This window comes from Zosterops lateralis (assembly GCF_965231275.1).
Source record: "Zosterops lateralis genome assembly, chromosome: 5".
Taxonomy (NCBI): Eukaryota; Metazoa; Chordata; class Aves; order Passeriformes; family Zosteropidae; genus Zosterops; species Zosterops lateralis.
This window is the reverse complement of record NC_139766.1, coordinates 6,269,230-6,287,723: the sequence shown is the minus strand read 5'-3', so window position 1 is coordinate 6,287,723 and position 18,494 is coordinate 6,269,230. Positions and strand designations below refer to the sequence as shown.

At 43.7% G+C, this 18,494-nt stretch overlaps 2 protein-coding genes across 2 annotated transcripts in view; one reads left to right on the top strand and one right to left on the bottom strand.

Annotated features, from left to right (window-relative positions):
* POLR1A (RNA polymerase I subunit A) overlaps positions 1-555 on the bottom strand; it is a 29,240-nt gene extending 28,685 nt beyond the window's left edge. The window contains exon 1 of the mRNA XM_083861717.1: positions 407-555. Coding sequence (XP_083717843.1) covers positions 407-483 — 77 coding nt within the window. The 5' untranslated portion in view covers positions 484-555. The remainder of the gene's footprint in view (positions 1-406) is intronic.
* Positions 482-18,248, top strand: PTCD3 (pentatricopeptide repeat domain 3; the record flags this gene model as incomplete). The annotated part of the gene is made up of 24 exons (XM_083862356.1): positions 482-780; positions 2,412-2,461; positions 3,124-3,163; positions 4,318-4,363; positions 5,066-5,134; positions 5,580-5,684; positions 6,065-6,188; positions 6,844-6,962; positions 7,356-7,429; positions 7,734-7,821; positions 7,907-7,967; positions 8,234-8,316; positions 8,969-9,113; positions 9,735-9,785; positions 10,610-10,693; positions 11,612-11,640; positions 11,916-12,019; positions 12,725-12,803; positions 12,895-12,985; positions 13,618-13,703; positions 14,781-14,929; positions 15,767-15,808; positions 16,667-16,825; positions 17,543-18,248. The coding sequence occupies 24 exons, from the start codon at positions 482-484 to the stop codon at positions 17,619-17,621; spliced, it is 2,256 nt and encodes a 751-aa protein (XP_083718482.1). The 3' UTR covers positions 17,622-18,248.
* Between the last annotated feature and the right edge of the window lie 246 nt (positions 18,249-18,494).

Genomic DNA, 18,494 nt, shown 5'->3' with positions numbered 1-18,494 from the left:
GGTACAACTAGCACGGGCATTTAGTACCTGTGTGATCTCCTCAATTGATGAAAACATCTTTCTGAGAGCATTTTGTGAATGCAATGGGGACGTGTGTGTCATTGATTTCGTGATACAATGAGCAAAATCATTCATATCGCAGCAAAGATTTATTTTACATCTCTACCCAATTTACTAAGAAATCACGTAATTTTGTCAGTGTGTCCCCTCGAGCGGTGCGAGACTGTATAAAGCTCGACTGCCGCCATCCCGGCAGCTGGGCCACGGCCCAGCCGGACCACATGTCCCAGCATGCCCCGCGCCACAGTCCTCCGCAGCTCCGCGGCGCCCTACCGCGGGGCACGCTGGGACTCGTAGTGCCCAGCAGCACCCGCACAGCTCTAGACGCGCACACATGGAGCCTCACCTGATCTCCTCGGCCGTGTACATTCCGAAGGACACCCCAACCAGCCGCCGCCACGGCACCACTTTGGGCGGCTTCATGGCGAACGAGCACCTCTTTCCCGGCCGACAGCTGCTCCCGCTCTCCCGCTGGAAGCGCCGCGCCACGGGCGGCACCACGCGGTCCGGGCTGCGGGGGGGCGGGGCCGGGCGGTACCACCGGCGCGGAGGGGCGGTGCCGGCCTCCCCCCCGCTGGAGGAGTGGTGCCGTCCGCCTTCCCAGAGGGCGGCGTGCGAGAGCAGCATGGCGGCGGCGCGGCGGGTCGGGGCCGGTTGCTGGCAGCGGGCGCTGTGGCTGGGCCGGCCGTGCCGCCTCACGGGCGGGCGGGAGAGCTACCGGTGAGGGGCCGAGGGAGGGAAGGGCCGTGTGTGGCGGTGGCACTGGAGGAACCCACGGACGGGCAGTGCTGGGTCTGTGGGGAGTGAGGCGGGAAAGGCCGCGCAGGCGCAGTGCGCTGTGCGGTGGCTCGGCGTGGTCGAGGTGGGGTGGCTGGAGGGAGCTCCTTTTCTTAGGCTTTTATCTGCTTTTGGATGCCTTTCCCCGGGATCTTTCCTGGTTTTTGGCTGCTCAGAACCTCCCGTGGAGCGAGTTTAAGCGTTTAGCGATTCCTAGAGCTGAGTCTCACGGAAAAGGAGATAGGCACTTCCGCTATGAAGGCTGAGGAAGCTGGGGCTGTTCAGGCTGGAGAAGGGAATTCTTCATGGAGACCCCATAATTGTCTTCCAATATCCGAGGGGAGCCAGAGAGGGACCTTTCCTAAGGAATTGTGGTGATAGGAGTAACAAGGAATAATGAGTACAGATCGAAAAAGGAGACGGTTAGATTAGATATTGGGAGGAAATTTTTTATTGTAGGGCTGGTGAGACACTGTCACAGGTTGGTCATCAAAGTTGTGGTTGCTTCAACCCTCAGTCAGCGTTCGAGGGCAGATTGGATGGGGCTTGGAACAACCTGGTCTAGTGGAAGGTGCCCCCGCCCGTGGCAGCAGAGGTGGAACAAGATCTTAAAGGGCCTTTCCAAGACCTTAATGTTCCATGATTCTATGCAATGGTTTTGTTTAGGGACTGTCTCAAATGAAAAAGTCCCTCTTCACTGGGTAATCATTGCTCATTTTTGGGATGGCAGAATCATACTTAATCAGTGTATGAGACTTCCCAGGAGCAGCTGGAATTGTGCAGTGCCAAGGTAAAGCACAGAGCTGTGACTGCTCCTTAACAGCCTCTCCCTTAGAGTCAAGGTCAGTGTGGAGGCACTGAAGGCCAGAGTTGCAGTAAGACTTTACTGTTAGGTTGCTTCATGAGCAAAACGAGTAAAAGTATTTTACTGTCAGCCTTAGTTTGTGTTAAAAGCAGTAAAATGTGAGCAGTGATGAGAAAGACTTGAAGCAGTGTCTTTTGTGATACTCAGCAAAGTGAGCCCATGTGTCTGTGTGCTGCAGCTGTGGTTTTGTGAGGAGCTTCTCCACCTCTATAGAGACACCTTGGCATCTGGGACTCACCAGGGCTGATTCACCTGCCTCATTACTTGGGATTTATCTCCTCCTGTGAACACTACTCCTCTCTAAAGTATTTTTTGTAAAGTGCTGTTTTCAGCGTGATCCTGTCTGCAAAGCATAAAGTGTCTTTTCTGGTTTATGTCCATGATTTTCTTTCTAAGATGCATTAGTTCACGAAAGCTACTTTAAAAATGTTATTTCTCAATATTAAGTCATCACAATTTTTTTTTGTAGTTCAGTTTTTCACATATAACCTCTTGTCTCTTGAAATGAGGGCCTTAAGAGAAGCATCAAATATAAGGTTTGTGGTAATAATTTGGAATTAGTAACAGTGCAATGTTGCCAGTTACTCTAAAGCACTCCAGTTCCCGCTAATATTTCAGTTAATTCTGACCTGCAGTATAGAATTTCACTATTCTACTTTTGCTGTATTAATGTGACTGCCATAAATTCAAACCCCTGGTTGTTTTATAGGAGCTCTTCGAGTAGTGCTGCTCTTGGGAAGACTGTGGACAATCCACAAGGTAAGATGTCTTCATTACTGGTTCTTTGCTTATGTTTTTTAATCTCCAAACAGCACAATGTGTCAGGAGATAAAGATGATGTGTAAACACTCTCCTGTCAGATTTTCTTTCTCCCAGTCTTCATTGTGCATAAATTTCATGGATTAACTTGATTCCTTCCCTCATCACCAATCAGCTCCACGCTCCAAGAGCATGAACTGAGTTGTGCAGTTCCATGAACCTACATTGGACTGGGGTTTTAAAATCTTTCTTTTGATACTTTCAGCTGGATCAGTTTAACTTATCAATTTTTATAGAGTCATAGAATTGCTTGGCTTGGAAAGGACCTCTGAGTTAGTGGAGTCCAGCTCTTAGCCTAACACTGCCAAGACACCTCTAAACCACGTCCCCAAGTGCCACATCAACATGTCTTAAGTCCCTCCAGGGATGGTGACTCCACCACTCCCCTGTTCAGTGCTTGACAAGCCTTTCAGTGAAGAAATTTTTTCCTAATAATTGACCTAAACTTCACCTGGTGCAACTTGAGGCCATTTGCACTTGTCCTATCACTTGTTATTTGGGAAAAGGATTGACCCCCACCTTGCTCCTACAACTTATGGGGTCAGAATTTTCTTTGGGCATCTATTTGTTTCTAATGACCGTTTTAATATTGTTTCTCACAGTAACTCAAGAAGAAATTGTGCTCCCCCGAAGGAAAACGTGGTGAGTGTTTACTTTTGGAATCTTCACTTGGAAAAAAAATCGGAGTTAGACAGCAAAATGTAGTCTGTCCACCAAGTCTGAAAAAGAAAGTTGAGGTTCCTGTAATCCTTGAAGCAGTGTCCCACTTTTGGTTTTCCTGCTGATTTGGAGCTCTGTGAATGTTCTTGATTCTTACTCTTTGCAGATTATGTACACTGTATTCCTGATATTTCTTTTAAAAACACAACAACTGCATTTTTAAGCATGGTTTTATTTCTTTGTAAAAGATGACATTTGCTAAAGATCTGTAAAAACCAAGTTCATTTGTCTGTTTGCATGTGAATGTGTTTCTTCCAGCAAAACAGAACTTGATCATTGATAGCTGACTAAATAAATCCTGCTTAGAAATCACACAGTTGAACAAAACCTATTTTGTTGGGAGCACTTAACTTGGAATTGCATGACTGTACAGCAAAAAATAAGCGTATGGTTAAATGGTCTCAGCATGTAAACCTAAAGTAAGGAGTAAGGCCACCTTCACCTAAACACTTCACTAGCCTTTCCTTTTTCACTTGACACAACTTAAGTCTTAAGGCACAGGAATCCTGAGACAGCTGGTTTTGGTGGGGTTTTTTGGTGGTGGTTTTTTTTTTTTGTTGTTTGGTTGGTTTTTTTGTGGGTTTTTTTTTTTTTTTTTTGTTTTGTTTTGTTTTGTTTTGTTTTGTTTTTGGTGGGTTTTTTTTTTTTTTGTTTTGTTTTTTTGGATGTTTTTTTGTTGTTGTTGTTGTTGTTTTGCAAAGACATGTAGAGCGACTTAATATATTTATCCCTCAGAGATGCTCTAGAAGCAGCATTCCAAGGAATTATTTCTGTGTCTTTTCCCTCTCATCTTCCTTTGATAATGTATTATAAGGACAGGAGTAATAGCTGAAAACACAGGTGCTCTTCTGGTTTTCCTCAAAATCTTTTTTTTTTTTCTGTTTAAGAATCGAGACCATTTTTAAATTTTCTCTTTCTTTGTGAAAAGTGTTGTTTTCTTAGTGCAGCAAAAACATTATTTCCTAGGACTGAAAATCCTTGTGTGTTGGGATAATCCTGTGCTTGTTCTCCAAACAATGTTATGCACAGCATTCAAAGTCTGCAGCTGAGTATTAACCAAACTCCTTTGTGCTTAGGGATAAGCTCGCAGTGCTCCAGACCTTGGCTTCCACTGTGAACAGGGTGAGTGGTCCTGTGGGTCATGGAGATGAGCCCCTTGTGCTCAGGAGGCCTTTAATTTCTACTTTGGTCATAAATGAGAGATGGGACTTTCGCATTAGGGTTTTCCCTTTGCCTCAGGGTGTTTTGCTGTGTCCTTAAAGCCTCATTCATGTGCTAAGAGAGAGCTGCAGTTACCAGAGAAAGCTGCAGTGCTTTGGTAAGGCTTTCACTAACACAGGGAGCAAATTCCTTCAACAGTTCAGCTTCCCAGTCCAGAATATCCTTCCCAGTCTCAGTCCAGAAAGGCTTTAAAAACTGCAATGAGTGTCTGCTCTTGCTGGGCAAAACCTGGAGATGCTGTGATGCTGTTCTAAAATCCCATCTATCTTGAGTTCTGGGAAATGCATCAAAACTTTCCAAGGCCCATCAGCTTCCCAAGACTGTTACATTTGGGGTCCTACTTGCTTTGCAGGGCACTTGCTCTTTGATATGTTATAGGAAGGATCCTTCTTTGTCACCATGTTAGCCTGTGTGTGTAATGGAAATACTTTCTTAAACTATTTCCAAACAGGCTAAGCCTTTTTGAACAAGAGGAACTTTGTAAAATGTACATTTGGAGTGGTTATGATGGAAGAATTCATTGTGCCTTAAATTCCATGAGGCATTGTGTTGTGCCTGTGCACATAACTATAAACTTTACAATGCTGCCTCTTATTTCTACAGGATCCTACTGCTGCTCATTACATGTTCCAGGATGACCCTTTCCTGATGCCAAGAAATTCAGTTAATTCTGTAGGTATTTCCTTTCACATCCTTGATAGCTTCCCTCCTACCTTTTTCTAGGCTATGAATACTCTTACCTAATTGAAGCCTGGTTTTGATTACAAAAGAAAATGAAGTAGCAGATTGCTTTCACAATTTTTTCTTCTCTCTAAAATGAGAGATGTTTTTGAGCTTGAGGTAGTAGTGCAGTGTTTCAGATGTCTGAACTGTGTCCCTCAACTAAGTAACATGAAAGTAGAATACAATGGCATTTAAAGAATAGACATTTTTATACTGGCATGAGTACCAGAATTTTATCTGGAATGTTGTCCCTGTGATTCTAGTAAGTTGAAAATTACACATGAGTTTAATTTGATCCCATCAGAATGTCCATTGTTAAAGAAGATGTTTCTCCTAATTTTCAGCCTTGTAATTTGTGTATTTTTCCGTCTCGTTCTGTCTCACTTCTGTGCAGCGTCTGTATTCATTGTCAAAGGAGTCTGGGAGAAATGCTGCAAAATACATCATAAAGAACTTTCCTCAGTATTTTGACAAAACCTTTGCAGAGCCCAATGTACCAGTAAGTTTTCTGCTTTTTCTTTTCATTGTAGTTGTGCTTTGTCAGTGAAATCAACTGTCCAAAAATAAGATAAAAGGATAACTTTTCAACAACTGTTTTGCACACAGTACTGTTATTTCCATTATGTTTTTGTAGTGGACATTTTTCCTTGAGAGTTCAGTATCATAGCAGGTTCTTGATAAAAATAAACATAAGATAAAAGTAAGAAAAGCAGTGTTGTTCAGATGCTGCTTCCTGGCACAAAAGTGAGGGATGAGGATGTGTGTGGTCCTTCATCACCAAAAGGACTGTGTTGTTGGGCTGCAGGCAGTGTGTTGGGTGAAGTGAGGATATCCAGAGGAGGTTTGAGCTTATCGCTGACTTCCACTGTTTGCTTTTAGTGCCTGATGCCCGAGTCTCTCACACCTCGGACTGAAGGAGTGAGTGAGGAGGCTCTGAGGGAGCGAATCCACCTCAGAATGGTGAAACAGTCTGTGGACATGTTTGATCAGCTTCTACAGGCAGGTATGTGGTCCCCTGCCAGCTTCTGTGAGGGAGCTCTACTTAAATTGTGCCAAAAATACTTCAGTAGCTGACCCAGGCTCTGCAGACAGTTTCGTAACTTTGTTGCTTCTTTCACAACTGCCTGTGGTCTGGTGAAGTGGTTCTCTAGAATTACTGGAGAATCTTAGCCGCTGCTTGTCTCACCTGTCACTTAAGTGATAAGGAAAACAAACAATTTCTTGAACAGGAAGCAGATAAAATACTTTTGTTGGTTTTGAATCTGTTTCATAGAAAGTGAAACACGCAAAGTGTTCTTCACAGCAGGGTGTATCCTAGGAAGAGTTATAAAGAGCACTAGAAATTTCAAATGCTGTGTTTGCTTGTGCTGCTGCACAATTCTGACTGCCAGCTGTCACTTCCTCCTCCTACTTGGTCAGGAAAACTCTACCCTTGCAGTGGCTTCAGTAGAAAAACATACTCTAGTTCAGTGGTCTCCTGTGATGAGTAGGTTTGTGGCATTACTGGTATCACAGCAGGGTTTGGGACTTCCTAGAGGATGTCTTTGTGTGAAGAAAGCAAAGTGGTGTTCAGAGGTTTTCTGATACCTCTGATATCTTTCTGTTGAGTGGTGAGCTCTTTATTTTCCCTGACTGTCATAAATTCTCATTTTCTAAAGGTACCCCTGTATCTCTGGAGACCACAAACAGCCTTCTAGATTTGTTATGCTTCTATGGAGATAGTGAACCCAGTCCTGAAAAAGAGCAGGAAGAAAAAGAGGGTCTGGAAGAACCAGAGGTATGGAAAACTTGTTGATCTTTATTTATTTATTTCATACGTAGTGGGAGTATATCAAGGTGACATCAAGATTTTTGTATGTCTGCATGGAAGATGCCATGAGGTGGATCAGATGCAGAGTCAACATTCCCAGGAGATACTTCTGTTGTAAAAATCCATTACTGACCTAGTAGCAGCAGTATTTTAAAGCTGTTAATAAGTTTAATAACATAAACATTATTTTCAATCTATTTATTGCTTCCTGAATATTATGATAGAAATTATCCTAGTATAACCCATTAAAAAACACTTTTGGTCCATGCTGCTGAACTTCAGTTTTGTTAGCAAATCATGTAATTTGATGTTAATCATAATTTAACTCTTAGAAACTTATTTTTGCAAAAATCTCTCCAGGTGAATGCTTCAGAACAGAAAGCTCCAAAGAGACCGTTTCAAAGAGGTTCACAGTCATCTGGCCCCAGATGGAGGTACAGAAAATGTTGCCTATATTCCCATATTCCATGGATTGTGCACTTGTTGTTACAGAACAGACCTAAGTCTTTTAGCAGCACTCACAGGTGTTACTTGTTAAATAAATCTGTGTTTGCTGACCTTTTAAAGTGTTCATGGAAATCTGGTAGGTGATTGTAGACCAGTTTGAAGTATCACAAGAGTGATATGTGAATGTCAGTCTTTGGGGTACAGCCCTTATTTTGTTCTGCATATTGAATCCTTCTCCTAAGGGTATATTTTATTTGGTTCTTTAACATTTATCTTGCTCATTGCTTCTAGGGAGAACAACCATGCTGAGAGGATATTTAAGATCATGCCAGAGAAAAATGCACACTCCTATTGCACCATGATCTGTGGGATGGTGAAGGTAAAGTTAATTCTTCAGTGCTGGGGGGTTTTTTCAGCTTGTGAGGTCTCACATAGTCAGAGATGGTTTATTTTTGTTTTTGCAGCATGGGGCTTATTTTAAGGCCTATGACATGTACATAGACTTGCTGAATGAAAGGCACAAGGGTGAGTGTGTCCTGGTTTCATTTTGTGGTCTCCTGTTGGGCACAGGAGTGTTTGTTCATGGCAGTGATGATTGGCGCAGGGGTACGGACCTCAGCTGGATCATGGGAGCTGAATGCAGACCGGGAATTCCAGTGCAGCTGGCGTGTGGCTGGCTCACTGGGAACAGGTTTGCGTGAGACTTTGCCAGAAACTGAGCCATGCTAGAACAAACTGTTTCCTGTAGGCTATAAAATGTCATTTAACATGGGTTATCTTACATTTTCCAGCTGATGTGCACACCTTCAATGCCCTGATCAGAGCTGTCCCATATCTAAGGGACAGGTTCGTAGAAAGATGGGAATTAGCCAAGGTAAGGAGGAGAGAGGAGAAGAGATGGGAAGTGGGAAGAGTCTGGGCTCTTTTACTAATAAGAGCCTGCCTTATTAATAAAATTTTGCAGTTGTTGGAGGACCAAAAGCAAGAACTTTGTCCCCAGATACTAATCTTTCCTGTAAAGGAAGTACAGTAGTTTAAATAGAAAAGGTAACTGTGGAGAAGTGGCAAATGAGAAAAATCCAACTTTACCTTTGCAGAGTGATTTGCCTTGTGAGAACGTACCTGATCCAGGAACTGCTTGGACAGAAAAGCTGGGGAAAGTACTGCTGGGAGATAAAATAAATTAAGATTTTTAGATAAAAATTCTGAATTTTAATTCATAGTGTTGTGACAGAAATGGAATTTTGAGTTTTAATGACACATCAGTAAGGAAAAGCATTATGTAACTATAAAATTTTTCCCTTACATTCTACAGACAATTGTCCAAGATTTATTCTGATGTAATGTAGCCTTGGGTTTTGGTCATTAAAATTAGACAGTACTCAATAAATAATCAGTTAAAGCAGAGTTGTTCACTTGAAGGGGGTGGGGAGGATTAGGTTGAGGAAATGTAATCTAACCCACCTGAAAGCTGAATTGTGATCCATAACATGTGAAGCACTAAGGATTTGGTGTTTTGTTTTAAGGACTTCCTGACTCACATGGCTCAACAGAAAGTGCAACCAACTCTCCTAACTTTTAATTCTGTACTGAAGAGTCTGAGAAGATGTGGTAGTGTGGGCAGAACTATGTCTTTGTTGGTATTGAAGGAAATGGAAGCACTTGATATAGGTAAGAAAACCAGAGTATTTTTTATATGCAGTGATTATGATATTCCAGTGATTATGATATTCAGAACAGAACAGTTGACATAGGAGTTCAGCACTACACAATATGGTGGTGATTCCCTGATTCCAGGGGAGATACACTTCACAAGCCACCCAAACCAGTTCAGATCTATAGATCTACATCTCTACAGAAAAAAAAAAAAACTTTTGATCTAGATGATGATTTTTCTTCCAAATAAGTCTAGCAGAAACAGAGAGTATCTGCATAATTGATTTGTTGTCTTGTGGGGTTTGCTTTGCCCCAGTAATATGCTTTTTTTATAGGCTAAAAATTACATTAATGAGCAGAAGGGAAACTAGCTATGAAGTATTTTTTAATTTAAAGCAGGGAAGCTTGGCTGCTCCCCCATAGATGTAGGATGCTCCAACTGGTGGTCCATTGTTGGGTATCACCTCTCCCAGGCGTGTGTATGTGAGGTCTGATCCAGCATTAGGGTGGGCAAGGAGAGATACTACAGTAAATTTGTGCATGCTGCCTGACTGGAGAGGAGCAGACTGTGAACTAGAGCTGTGGCACAAAGCTCAGCCAGGAATGGAGCAGTAACTGAATGATTTTGCTTTCCAGAGCCCAGCCTGGCATCCTACGATCATCTCCTCTCCGTTTATTACAAAGGCGGTACGTGCGCTGTCGGCTTGGCCAGGAATGTGCCTCGTGCAGCAGCTGCTCTGATGCTTTCCACATGGGATGGGTGAAGGCAGTTCACTTATGGATTGAAAGACAACCTTTTATGGGTGTGATCTTGGTGGTCCCTCTGCTGCCTGATTCTGCTGGGGGGAAAACAAGAGGCTAACCTCATACAGGGAGCAAATGCTACTCAGGCCCTGTGGAGACTGGATCTGACCACAGTGTGATTTCATACTGTGCTACTCACAGGGAGTTTGTTTTCCTGCAACAGTTCTGTGCATTAGAGCTGTCATGAAAAACAGCTATGTTAGAGGGCAGGAACACAACTGTTTAAGATCCCATGCCCACAGACTTATGGCTATAGGAAGAGAATAGGCAGAGTAGCCATAACTGCAGTCCTTGTGTTTTAAGAAATGTAAAGGAATTGCTCTGGAGTCTCTCAGGGTTTGGTTCTGGGGTTTGGGAGTTTGTTTTGGTTTTTTGTTTTCCCTCTTTTAAATTTTTGTTTGTTTATGAAATGCTTTGCTTTTTCCAGTGCAGCTTTCTAACAGACAAACTTCCAGGCCTGTTTGGTTCCTTGCTAGAAAGCACTTCTGTCTTTCTCAATCTGCCCTGCTGTCCTGTGGAAATCTGGCAATAGCAGGGCAAATTTTAGAGCAAATTAAATTGCGGCTGGTGTGGAGCACCATGGAAACTACATTTGTTTAAAATAATGTTGCTTGTTCCCAATTTCATATTGTATTTGCAGACTGATGCTCTTCACTAAGGAAATGCTTGGTACAACTGAAATGTAATGTTGTCTCTTTGTCCCACAGTTGATGCTCCATCATCAGACATAATTTCTGAAGTGTTAAATGAGGTTGAAAAGCGAAGTTTCACCGCCCAGGACCCTGATGATGGTAAGGAATTCAGGCTTGGGTGAAAAGGTACCCGTGAATGTCAGGTAGTTTTACTTGGCTAGGATAAATGCATGCAGGTTGCTTCTCTCGGTCCCTTCTGATATTTCTGGAGACAAAGAAGGGCAAGTTCCAGTGCTGGGAATTGTGCTGTGCATTGCTGCACTGGCTTCTGTGTGGAAGTAGATGTGTAGCTTGTGTGAATGAGCCTTTTAAGTCCATGTGATGAAAAATCCTGGGGTTATTTACAAGATCAGTTTAAGGAGGAGCAGTTTATAAAATGATGCACATCAAGTGAATGGCAGGTTTTTGTTGTAGGTGTAGTGTGAGTTTTCCTATTTCAGTTCTTCCTAATCCTGTTCAGAAAACTTCATTAAGTGAAACTTCCTGGGAAACTGGAGTGTGAGTCTGTAGGAGAGGTATGTCCTCAACTCCCATGGGTCATTGGCTTGCTCTGCCATTTGTATGTACACAGCTTTGCCCTGGGAAGTTCATATGTAAGTTTGGAAGCAGATGCAGCTTCCATCTGAAGATAGGTTTGGCAAAGAAAAGCCTCTTGTCAACGTGGTGTTAATGAAGTGTTGAAAGCCACTCTTTATCAGCTTTCTTTTCGTCTTTGGAAAGATTCCTGGAAACAGAATGTTGTACCCCTCCTTCCTTAGCTTCTGTCCTGTTAGGTGTGTTAAACTGTTTCTTTCTGTGCTCTAAGTTGTTGCTAAAAGTGTATAAAATACCCCACCCAATTTAGGCCACACTAAAGACTGAAGAAAGTGAAGAGCTCTGCTATATTGTCAAACTGAGCTACAGATTGGGTTTCTAATTGAGCATACCTCATCTATCCCCTGGGAGGGTGGGTTAATGAGCTGTTTTATGTGTCCTTGGAAGCTTGAAGTTAACAGACTCTTGTTTGCTCCCTTTCAGCCAGCTTTTTTACCACCGCCATGCAAGTGGTAAGTGCCTCTTCCTTGCCATCAGAATTCCTTTGAGCCCCTCCAGCTGTTGGAGAATTACCTGTGAGTTTACATCCTGTCATACAAGGTTTAGATTTCAATATCTCCCATTTTCATCTGTGCTTATCACCACCTGTAACTTTCTGCCATAATTCTGAAGTTCTTTGCTTGACTCCTCCCTAACTGGTAATTCACATGCCTGTGATATGTGCATGTGCCTCGGTGAATCTTGTGAGCTACATTTGGTAACAGCTTTCAAATCTGGTTTGTTGCAGTGCTGTGATCTTAAGGACATCAAGCTTGCCTATCAGGTAAATAGGGCACTGGAGAAGGGAGACAACTGGAAATTCTTGGATGTGGAGCGGTTAAACATCTATTGGTGAGTGAAGTGGAGGTCATATTCAGCATCTTGTATGTTGTTGTCAGGTTCAATACAAATTAGGATTCAGACACTGAACACCAGCTGGTTATTGTATGTCCAGTTTGGGAATTAGATTCTTCATAAGAGCAGTGATTGCTTAGGATTTATTTTCAGTCTGTGGCCTTTGAACTGAAATCAAGTGTCTTGGGGCTTTGGTTTATCTCAACACCCATCCAACAACTAGAACAACCAGTTGTGGCTTCTACCATTCTGTTGTGTACCCAGGATGGGAGCTTTGGAGGTAACAACAAAACAGCATAATCTCCTTGTGTAGGGATGTTTTCCTAGTCAGTGCATTGTGTCAAGGACTCAGGCTTGTCTTGTGAACTTGCACAAGTAACAAAGTTAATTTAGTTCAGTTCTTATATCCAAAAGGTGTATTTGAGACAGTCAGGTACCTTAAAACTGGCATTAGGCAGGAAGATTGCCTTTTTTTTTAATATATTTTAAAACACAGTGGTCTAACGAGTTCTGCCAATAGTGTAGTGTCAGCATTAAGCTGTTGTAAGAAACAATTCTGCTTTTCTGATTGCATGGAGTGTTACAATGAGTAAATTTTCCTTGATTTGCAATACAAATCTGATTAGCACACCATCATTTGCTGGTACTTCTGTATGGTTTGCTTGATCTAATCACTAAATTAGAATCTTTTTTCCTCTCTAGGTCAAGATTCTTTTCGTTGTTGTGCATGATGGAGCAAATTGAGGTGGTGTTGAAGTGGTACAAAGAAATGTCACCTTCGGTAAGTGTGTACCAGGGTAAGAGCTGCAGAGCTTTTGCATGGAGAAATGGAACAGTCACAGGTGACTGAAATGACTCTCTTCCTTCATCAGCTCTTCTATCCGACTCCTAAAAATATATTGGACCTCCTTCAAGCACTGGATGCAGCCAACCAGTTGGAAGTGATCCCTTCAGTCTGGGAAGGTCAGTGATGGCCACGTGGCTTCATAGGCAGTTTGTCTGACAAATGCCAGGAGCAGTGCAAAGGTGGAGCTAGTTTAGAAACTTCCCATTGCTTGAAGTAGCTGTGATAAGGTGCAGTCTTGCCTGTGGTATCAAATCACCTGGACCCTCTGCAGATCCTTGGTTAAGATTTAATCTGGCCCCCAAAAAATAAAAATGAGTCACTCCTTAATCTTGAGCAGCCAGTGGTGGAGGGTTCTGGCTGTGGGAGCTTGGGCCTCACTCACTGCCCAGCAGCAGTTCAGGTCCGTGTTCCCCCTGAGGTCTGTAATTGATGTTACAGAGAGTTACAGCTCTGTGTGTTGTGTTGTTCCCTCCCTGCTGTGACAGGGTCATCACCACCACCAGGATGGTCAGTGCTGGGGATTTTGAAGGCCATTATCAAGGGGAGTAGTTGGGCTGTCACCCAGAAATCTTGAGACCAGCAGGGAAGGGAAGAAGAAATCAGATTAATTCATGTTTTGGGGAACTCAATGTGACCTGCTCAGTCACAGAGAATGGCTCTGCCTTGTTAAATTGTGCTGACCATATTGCCAGGATTTGAGAACAGGGGTACTAGTCACACCTACCAACTACTGCCTCTCTCTAAACAGATGTAAAACAGATGGGGTTTAGCAGGAGACACGACCTGTTGGAAGAGATCTTGTCTTTGATGAGCAGGGACCAGCACCCCAGTGAGGTAAGAAAGCTGATAATGCCCATGAACAGCTGAGCCCCCACACAGCTGCTTACTCACTCCTCCCCTGTGAGATGGTGGAGGGAACTGGGACAGTAAAAGTACAAAACTCAAGCTCAGTTACCATTTCCATCACAGGCAGGTGTTCAGCCATCCCTAGGAAAGCCAGGCTCTTGGAAAGCTCATATTGTAACAGTTACTTGGGAAGTCAAACACCATCACTGCAAATGGATCCCCCATTCCTCCTTTCTCCAGGTTTATCTGCTGAGATGACATCCTGTGCTCTGAAATATTCCTTGGGTCATTTAGGGTCAGCTGTCTTAGAGGTGTCTCCTCCCAGTTCCTTGTTGTCCCACACACCTTGTGCACCCCCAGCCCACTCCCTGGTGGGGGAGCCTTAATGCTCTTTAGGCACTGCCCAGCAATAATAAAAATATCCCTGTGTTATCAGCACACTTTCCATCTTAAATATAAAACACAGCCCCATAGAAAGAAAGAAGAAACTCTGAAGAAATTTAATTTTAATCCCAGCCAAAACCAGCACACAAGCTCAGTAGAGAGTAGAGGTGTCTCCCCACTGTTGGTAAATGCTGTATCCCTGGTCAGTCCTAGAGATCCAGTTCCATCTGCCACTGCAGATTTCCAGATCCATGTGAGCTTATCCAGGCCTGCTAAATCCTTTAGATTGTCTTCAACTATAAAGACACCTCAAATTAACAGAGCAGGATCCCTTCTTACCAGGGTTTGGAGAAGTAATGCAGCCCAACCAGCCACATCTCTGGGAAGCACATGGCAGAATTCAGGGAATTTTGCCAAGGATTTTGTTGCAGTAATTGCTTTCTCAAGCTGAAGGGTGTTGAAGGCAGATACAGCTGTCCCTGCAAGGCCACCTTGGAGCTTGCCTAGTGGGGACAGTTGTCCTGACAGAAGTGACAGATTTGCGCCCCAGAGGTGACAACTGTGAATTCACAAATTTAAATCATATACAGAGCAAGCCTATAGGAGCTGCAGGAGAAATTGCACTGCAAAGCTTCTGTTAATTTCAGAGGTTTTGTTCTTCATAGCACAATGTTTTCACAGATTCAGCTGGCGTTTGCCAAGTGTGCTGAAGAAATCCAAGCTGTCCATGAGCCTGCTGGGCAGGGGCAGGTCCCGTTGGAGTGGACAGGGAGTGCTCTGGGCCATGTCGTGGTGCTGTTTTCCAGGGCTGGGAGGACCCAGGATGCCTGGTACGTGTGAGCTCTCTGAGCTCTGGCCTTGCTGGCACTGCAAATCAAGGCTTAGTCGATGCCTTGGAATGCCAGTGCAGACAAAGGGAGGAGATAAAGCCTGCAGGGAATGTGATAGGTTTTTTTTTCCTTTGTTATTGTTTCTTCTTGACACCAAGTTACAGTTGTTTGTCTTAAAAATAGTTTAGAAACTAATGTAGTTTCTGGTGTAGAGCTTTGTACAGGTGTTAATGGCAAGGTGTGGTCTGACAGCCACTCCCTGAGCACTGCTGAGTGCCCACAACTCACCATTTTCTGATTTTTAGAACTCTTTGGAATTCAAACTGATAAAGAGAATAATTAGTTTATTTTTTAATTAGCAGCAGCCCTAATTAAAACTCTAAATAAGCTGGTTTTAGAACTCTAATAGCCAGAATTTACTGTCCTACATGCTCTGAACTTGAAATACAGGTTAAAATATCTACCTTCTGGATTTAAGGTCTGAGATATTTTCTGTTAAATACAGATGTTCCATGTACAGTGATTCATTTGAAACAAAGAAGTAGCAACAAGAGAGTATTTTAAAATACTACAAATATGTAGTATCTTAAAGGAAAATGGCTACTAGCTACACTTAGCATTTTCAGCAGAGTTTAAGATACTTTGTGTTAAACTAATCAGTGAAGTTAGCTGGTACAGATTGCATTTGCAAGGATACAGCATGGGGATCCATGGGGAAGATTTTTTCCTGAATTTGAGTTTACCTGTGTTTCAGTGGAGGGTCCTTCAAGAGGTTGAATATCTGTCTGTTCCTGTTATTGGGGTTATTTAATTATTATTTTGTTGTCTTTTGAATAGGAAACTGATGGAGTGTTTCCAGAAAATCAACAGGATTCCCACGTAAGTATTTTTAGGTTCTTCAGTTACTGAGTCTCCCCTTTGGCTGAGATCCTGAATTTCTGTTATGGGATGAAGGAATAGTTTGGTGTGAAAGGGACTTTAAAAGGTCAGGTAGTCCAACCTCCAGTTGTAACTGACAATAGTGATCCATTTACTTCCAGAACATGAATGTGTGTCTGCCCCTGTGAGAATGGCTGTTCATTTATCCAGTGGCAAGATTCCAAGGGTTTTCTGTCTCAAAACATGTTGGAAGTGCCAAGTGGGAGGGAGTGAAGCGGTTGGTCTCTGAAGCTCTGGGCCATGGAGAGCAGTGCTCAGCAGTGCAAATCAGTCTGAGCAGGACTCCCAAACATCCCATTTCCCGCATGTTCAGAAATATTCCAGTATGCTCTTAATCAAGCATAGGCGTTTCAGAGGTGCCTGGATTCCTGAAGACAAGTTTATCAAATCAAATGCTAAATCTTAGGTGGTTCCCTGTTAGGCTACACCTAAGGGATTCTAGAGGAGAGAATTGTTTGAAGTAGAACACAACTTGTAAGGAATAGTAATGGGTTTTGTTCGGGTGTGGAGTTTTTTTTAAATAAAGTTCAGGCTTGCCCCAGTGAACACCATAAGGGTGTGTGGTACCAAAAGCTACACAGCTAGTGGTACTCAGTGCCTGCTCTCTTCTGCTGGGACAGGAGTTCCCAAACTTAGCACACAGCCTTCCCTCTGTACCAGAGGTGAAGTTCCTGGCAGGAGCAGAGATGGACTGTTTGATCTGAAAATGTCACCTTCTCTCCCTCTCTAAAGCACGGGCTGTAAATTAATGGGCACCTCTCCTGTAACCCTGAGAACAGTCACCCTTTGCCTTTGCAGAGAGAAGGTGATGGATGAGTTCTTGAACTGTGCTAAGCAAACCAATTGCCCAGATGAGGCAATTAAGCTGGTAAAGCTGGCAGCATCCCTTGGGCTTCTGTCATCTCAAAGGCTGAAAAGTAGAACGGAGAAGGAATTTGAACTCTCTGAAACACAGAAGTAAGTTGGAATTAATTCATGTTATTGCTGAAGGGGGACAGTAGACAGGGTCATGGAGGAGCAGTGCCTTTGGGAAGGCTTCTCTGACAAGGGAGCAGACAACTGGCTTCAGAATGATGTCCTGGTATGTTAACTCCAGGATGGAAATGGCCCCTCGGTTTTTCATTCCATGCTGTATCCATCCCACCTAGGAGGGGAGGGAATTTCCCATGGTGGGGTTAGCCTTATGCACTGCTCAGTCCTGGTATCACCTTTCTTTCCTGGAATCTTTTCCTATCTGGGTCTGGCTGCCAGAAGACACCACTGCAGCCCAGTAAAAGCAGGGGGGGTGGTACAGGATGGCCCTGCATGTGGCTGCCAGCTTCTGAGGCTTGTGGTCACCTCTCACTGCACTGCTCCAACCAAGTCCAGATGATCCCAGATGCTTCAGATGGTGATCAGGGCTTGAGGGACCAGTTTGGAGCCAGGTGTGCTCCAAGGGAATAAATACAAAAGGCCAGCACCCCTGACAGCCAGCTGAGCACTTTCAGGGGAACTGAAAGAGTTGCCTTTTTCAAGAGGATGTTCCACCAGATGCTGGGCGTGCTTGTCCTTGAGGACAGTAGGCGTTAGGCAGCCCATAATGTTCTCTGTGTTTTCCTTGTGTTTTGGGATCTCACTTTTCGAGCAGAAGTCACAACAGGTGACTGATGACTGATGATCTGTTTGACACCACAGGAAGGCACTGGAGAGTATCAAGTGCGATGGTGACAGCAGCGACAGTGACAGCGACAGTAGTGACAGTGACCGTGAGTAGCTGTCCCTCTTGCCTTCTTCTTGGGAAAACTGGGAGCAACGGTTGCCATGATACCAGGAGGCTTTGGAAGGAGTGGGATCATTGAAGGAATGGCTTCTGAGAGGTGCTGCAGCATCTGATGAACACTCGGGGTGTTCTGATACGAGACCTGTTTGGCAAGACACCGTCCCCATGTGCCAGCTGGAAGCTGTTAAATCTTCTTGGTAACGTGGAACACAGCGTGGGCTACCCCAGGTCTCCTCCCCAGCACTCCTGCAAGAGCTGGCTCCTGATAACCATCATCACTGAGGGTGGAGGGCTGCAGGGAGAGGGGTGCTGTGCACCCTGGAGGCTGCTCAGGCAGGCACAAGACTTCACAGCTTGAGCAAGACTTCTTGTGGGCCTCCTGCCACTTGACCCTGCACCAAATGTAATTCCTTTCCATCTGACTTTGCTGAACTACTTAAATATCAAGTTTACTCTGGATATAAACACTGAAGTAATGCAATACTCAGCACCTGTGGTGTTATTCCTCATCTTTTTGGTGGTTTGGGACAGGTGTTGAAGTGTAGATGTTAAATAACACTTTGTACAGCTGGAGACTGTCTCTAATAAATGGCTGACATTAAGCTGGCTGTATTCTAATAATCCTTGAGCAAAAACTGGTTGAACCAAAGTTTGTCTTTCTGGTAGAAATACCTGGTGGTCTAGAACTACAGCAGAGCAGCTGTGACAAGAAACCTACCAGGGCAGAAATCCAGGACAGGATGTGCTCTGACACCAATTTGGAACATATCCTGTACTCAAAGATGGGTTCATTTTTTAGAATGCTGTACATTAATAAATCACATCAGTGAATTCTGGCTTTCTTGAAAGAAGTAAATTAGAGTTTCA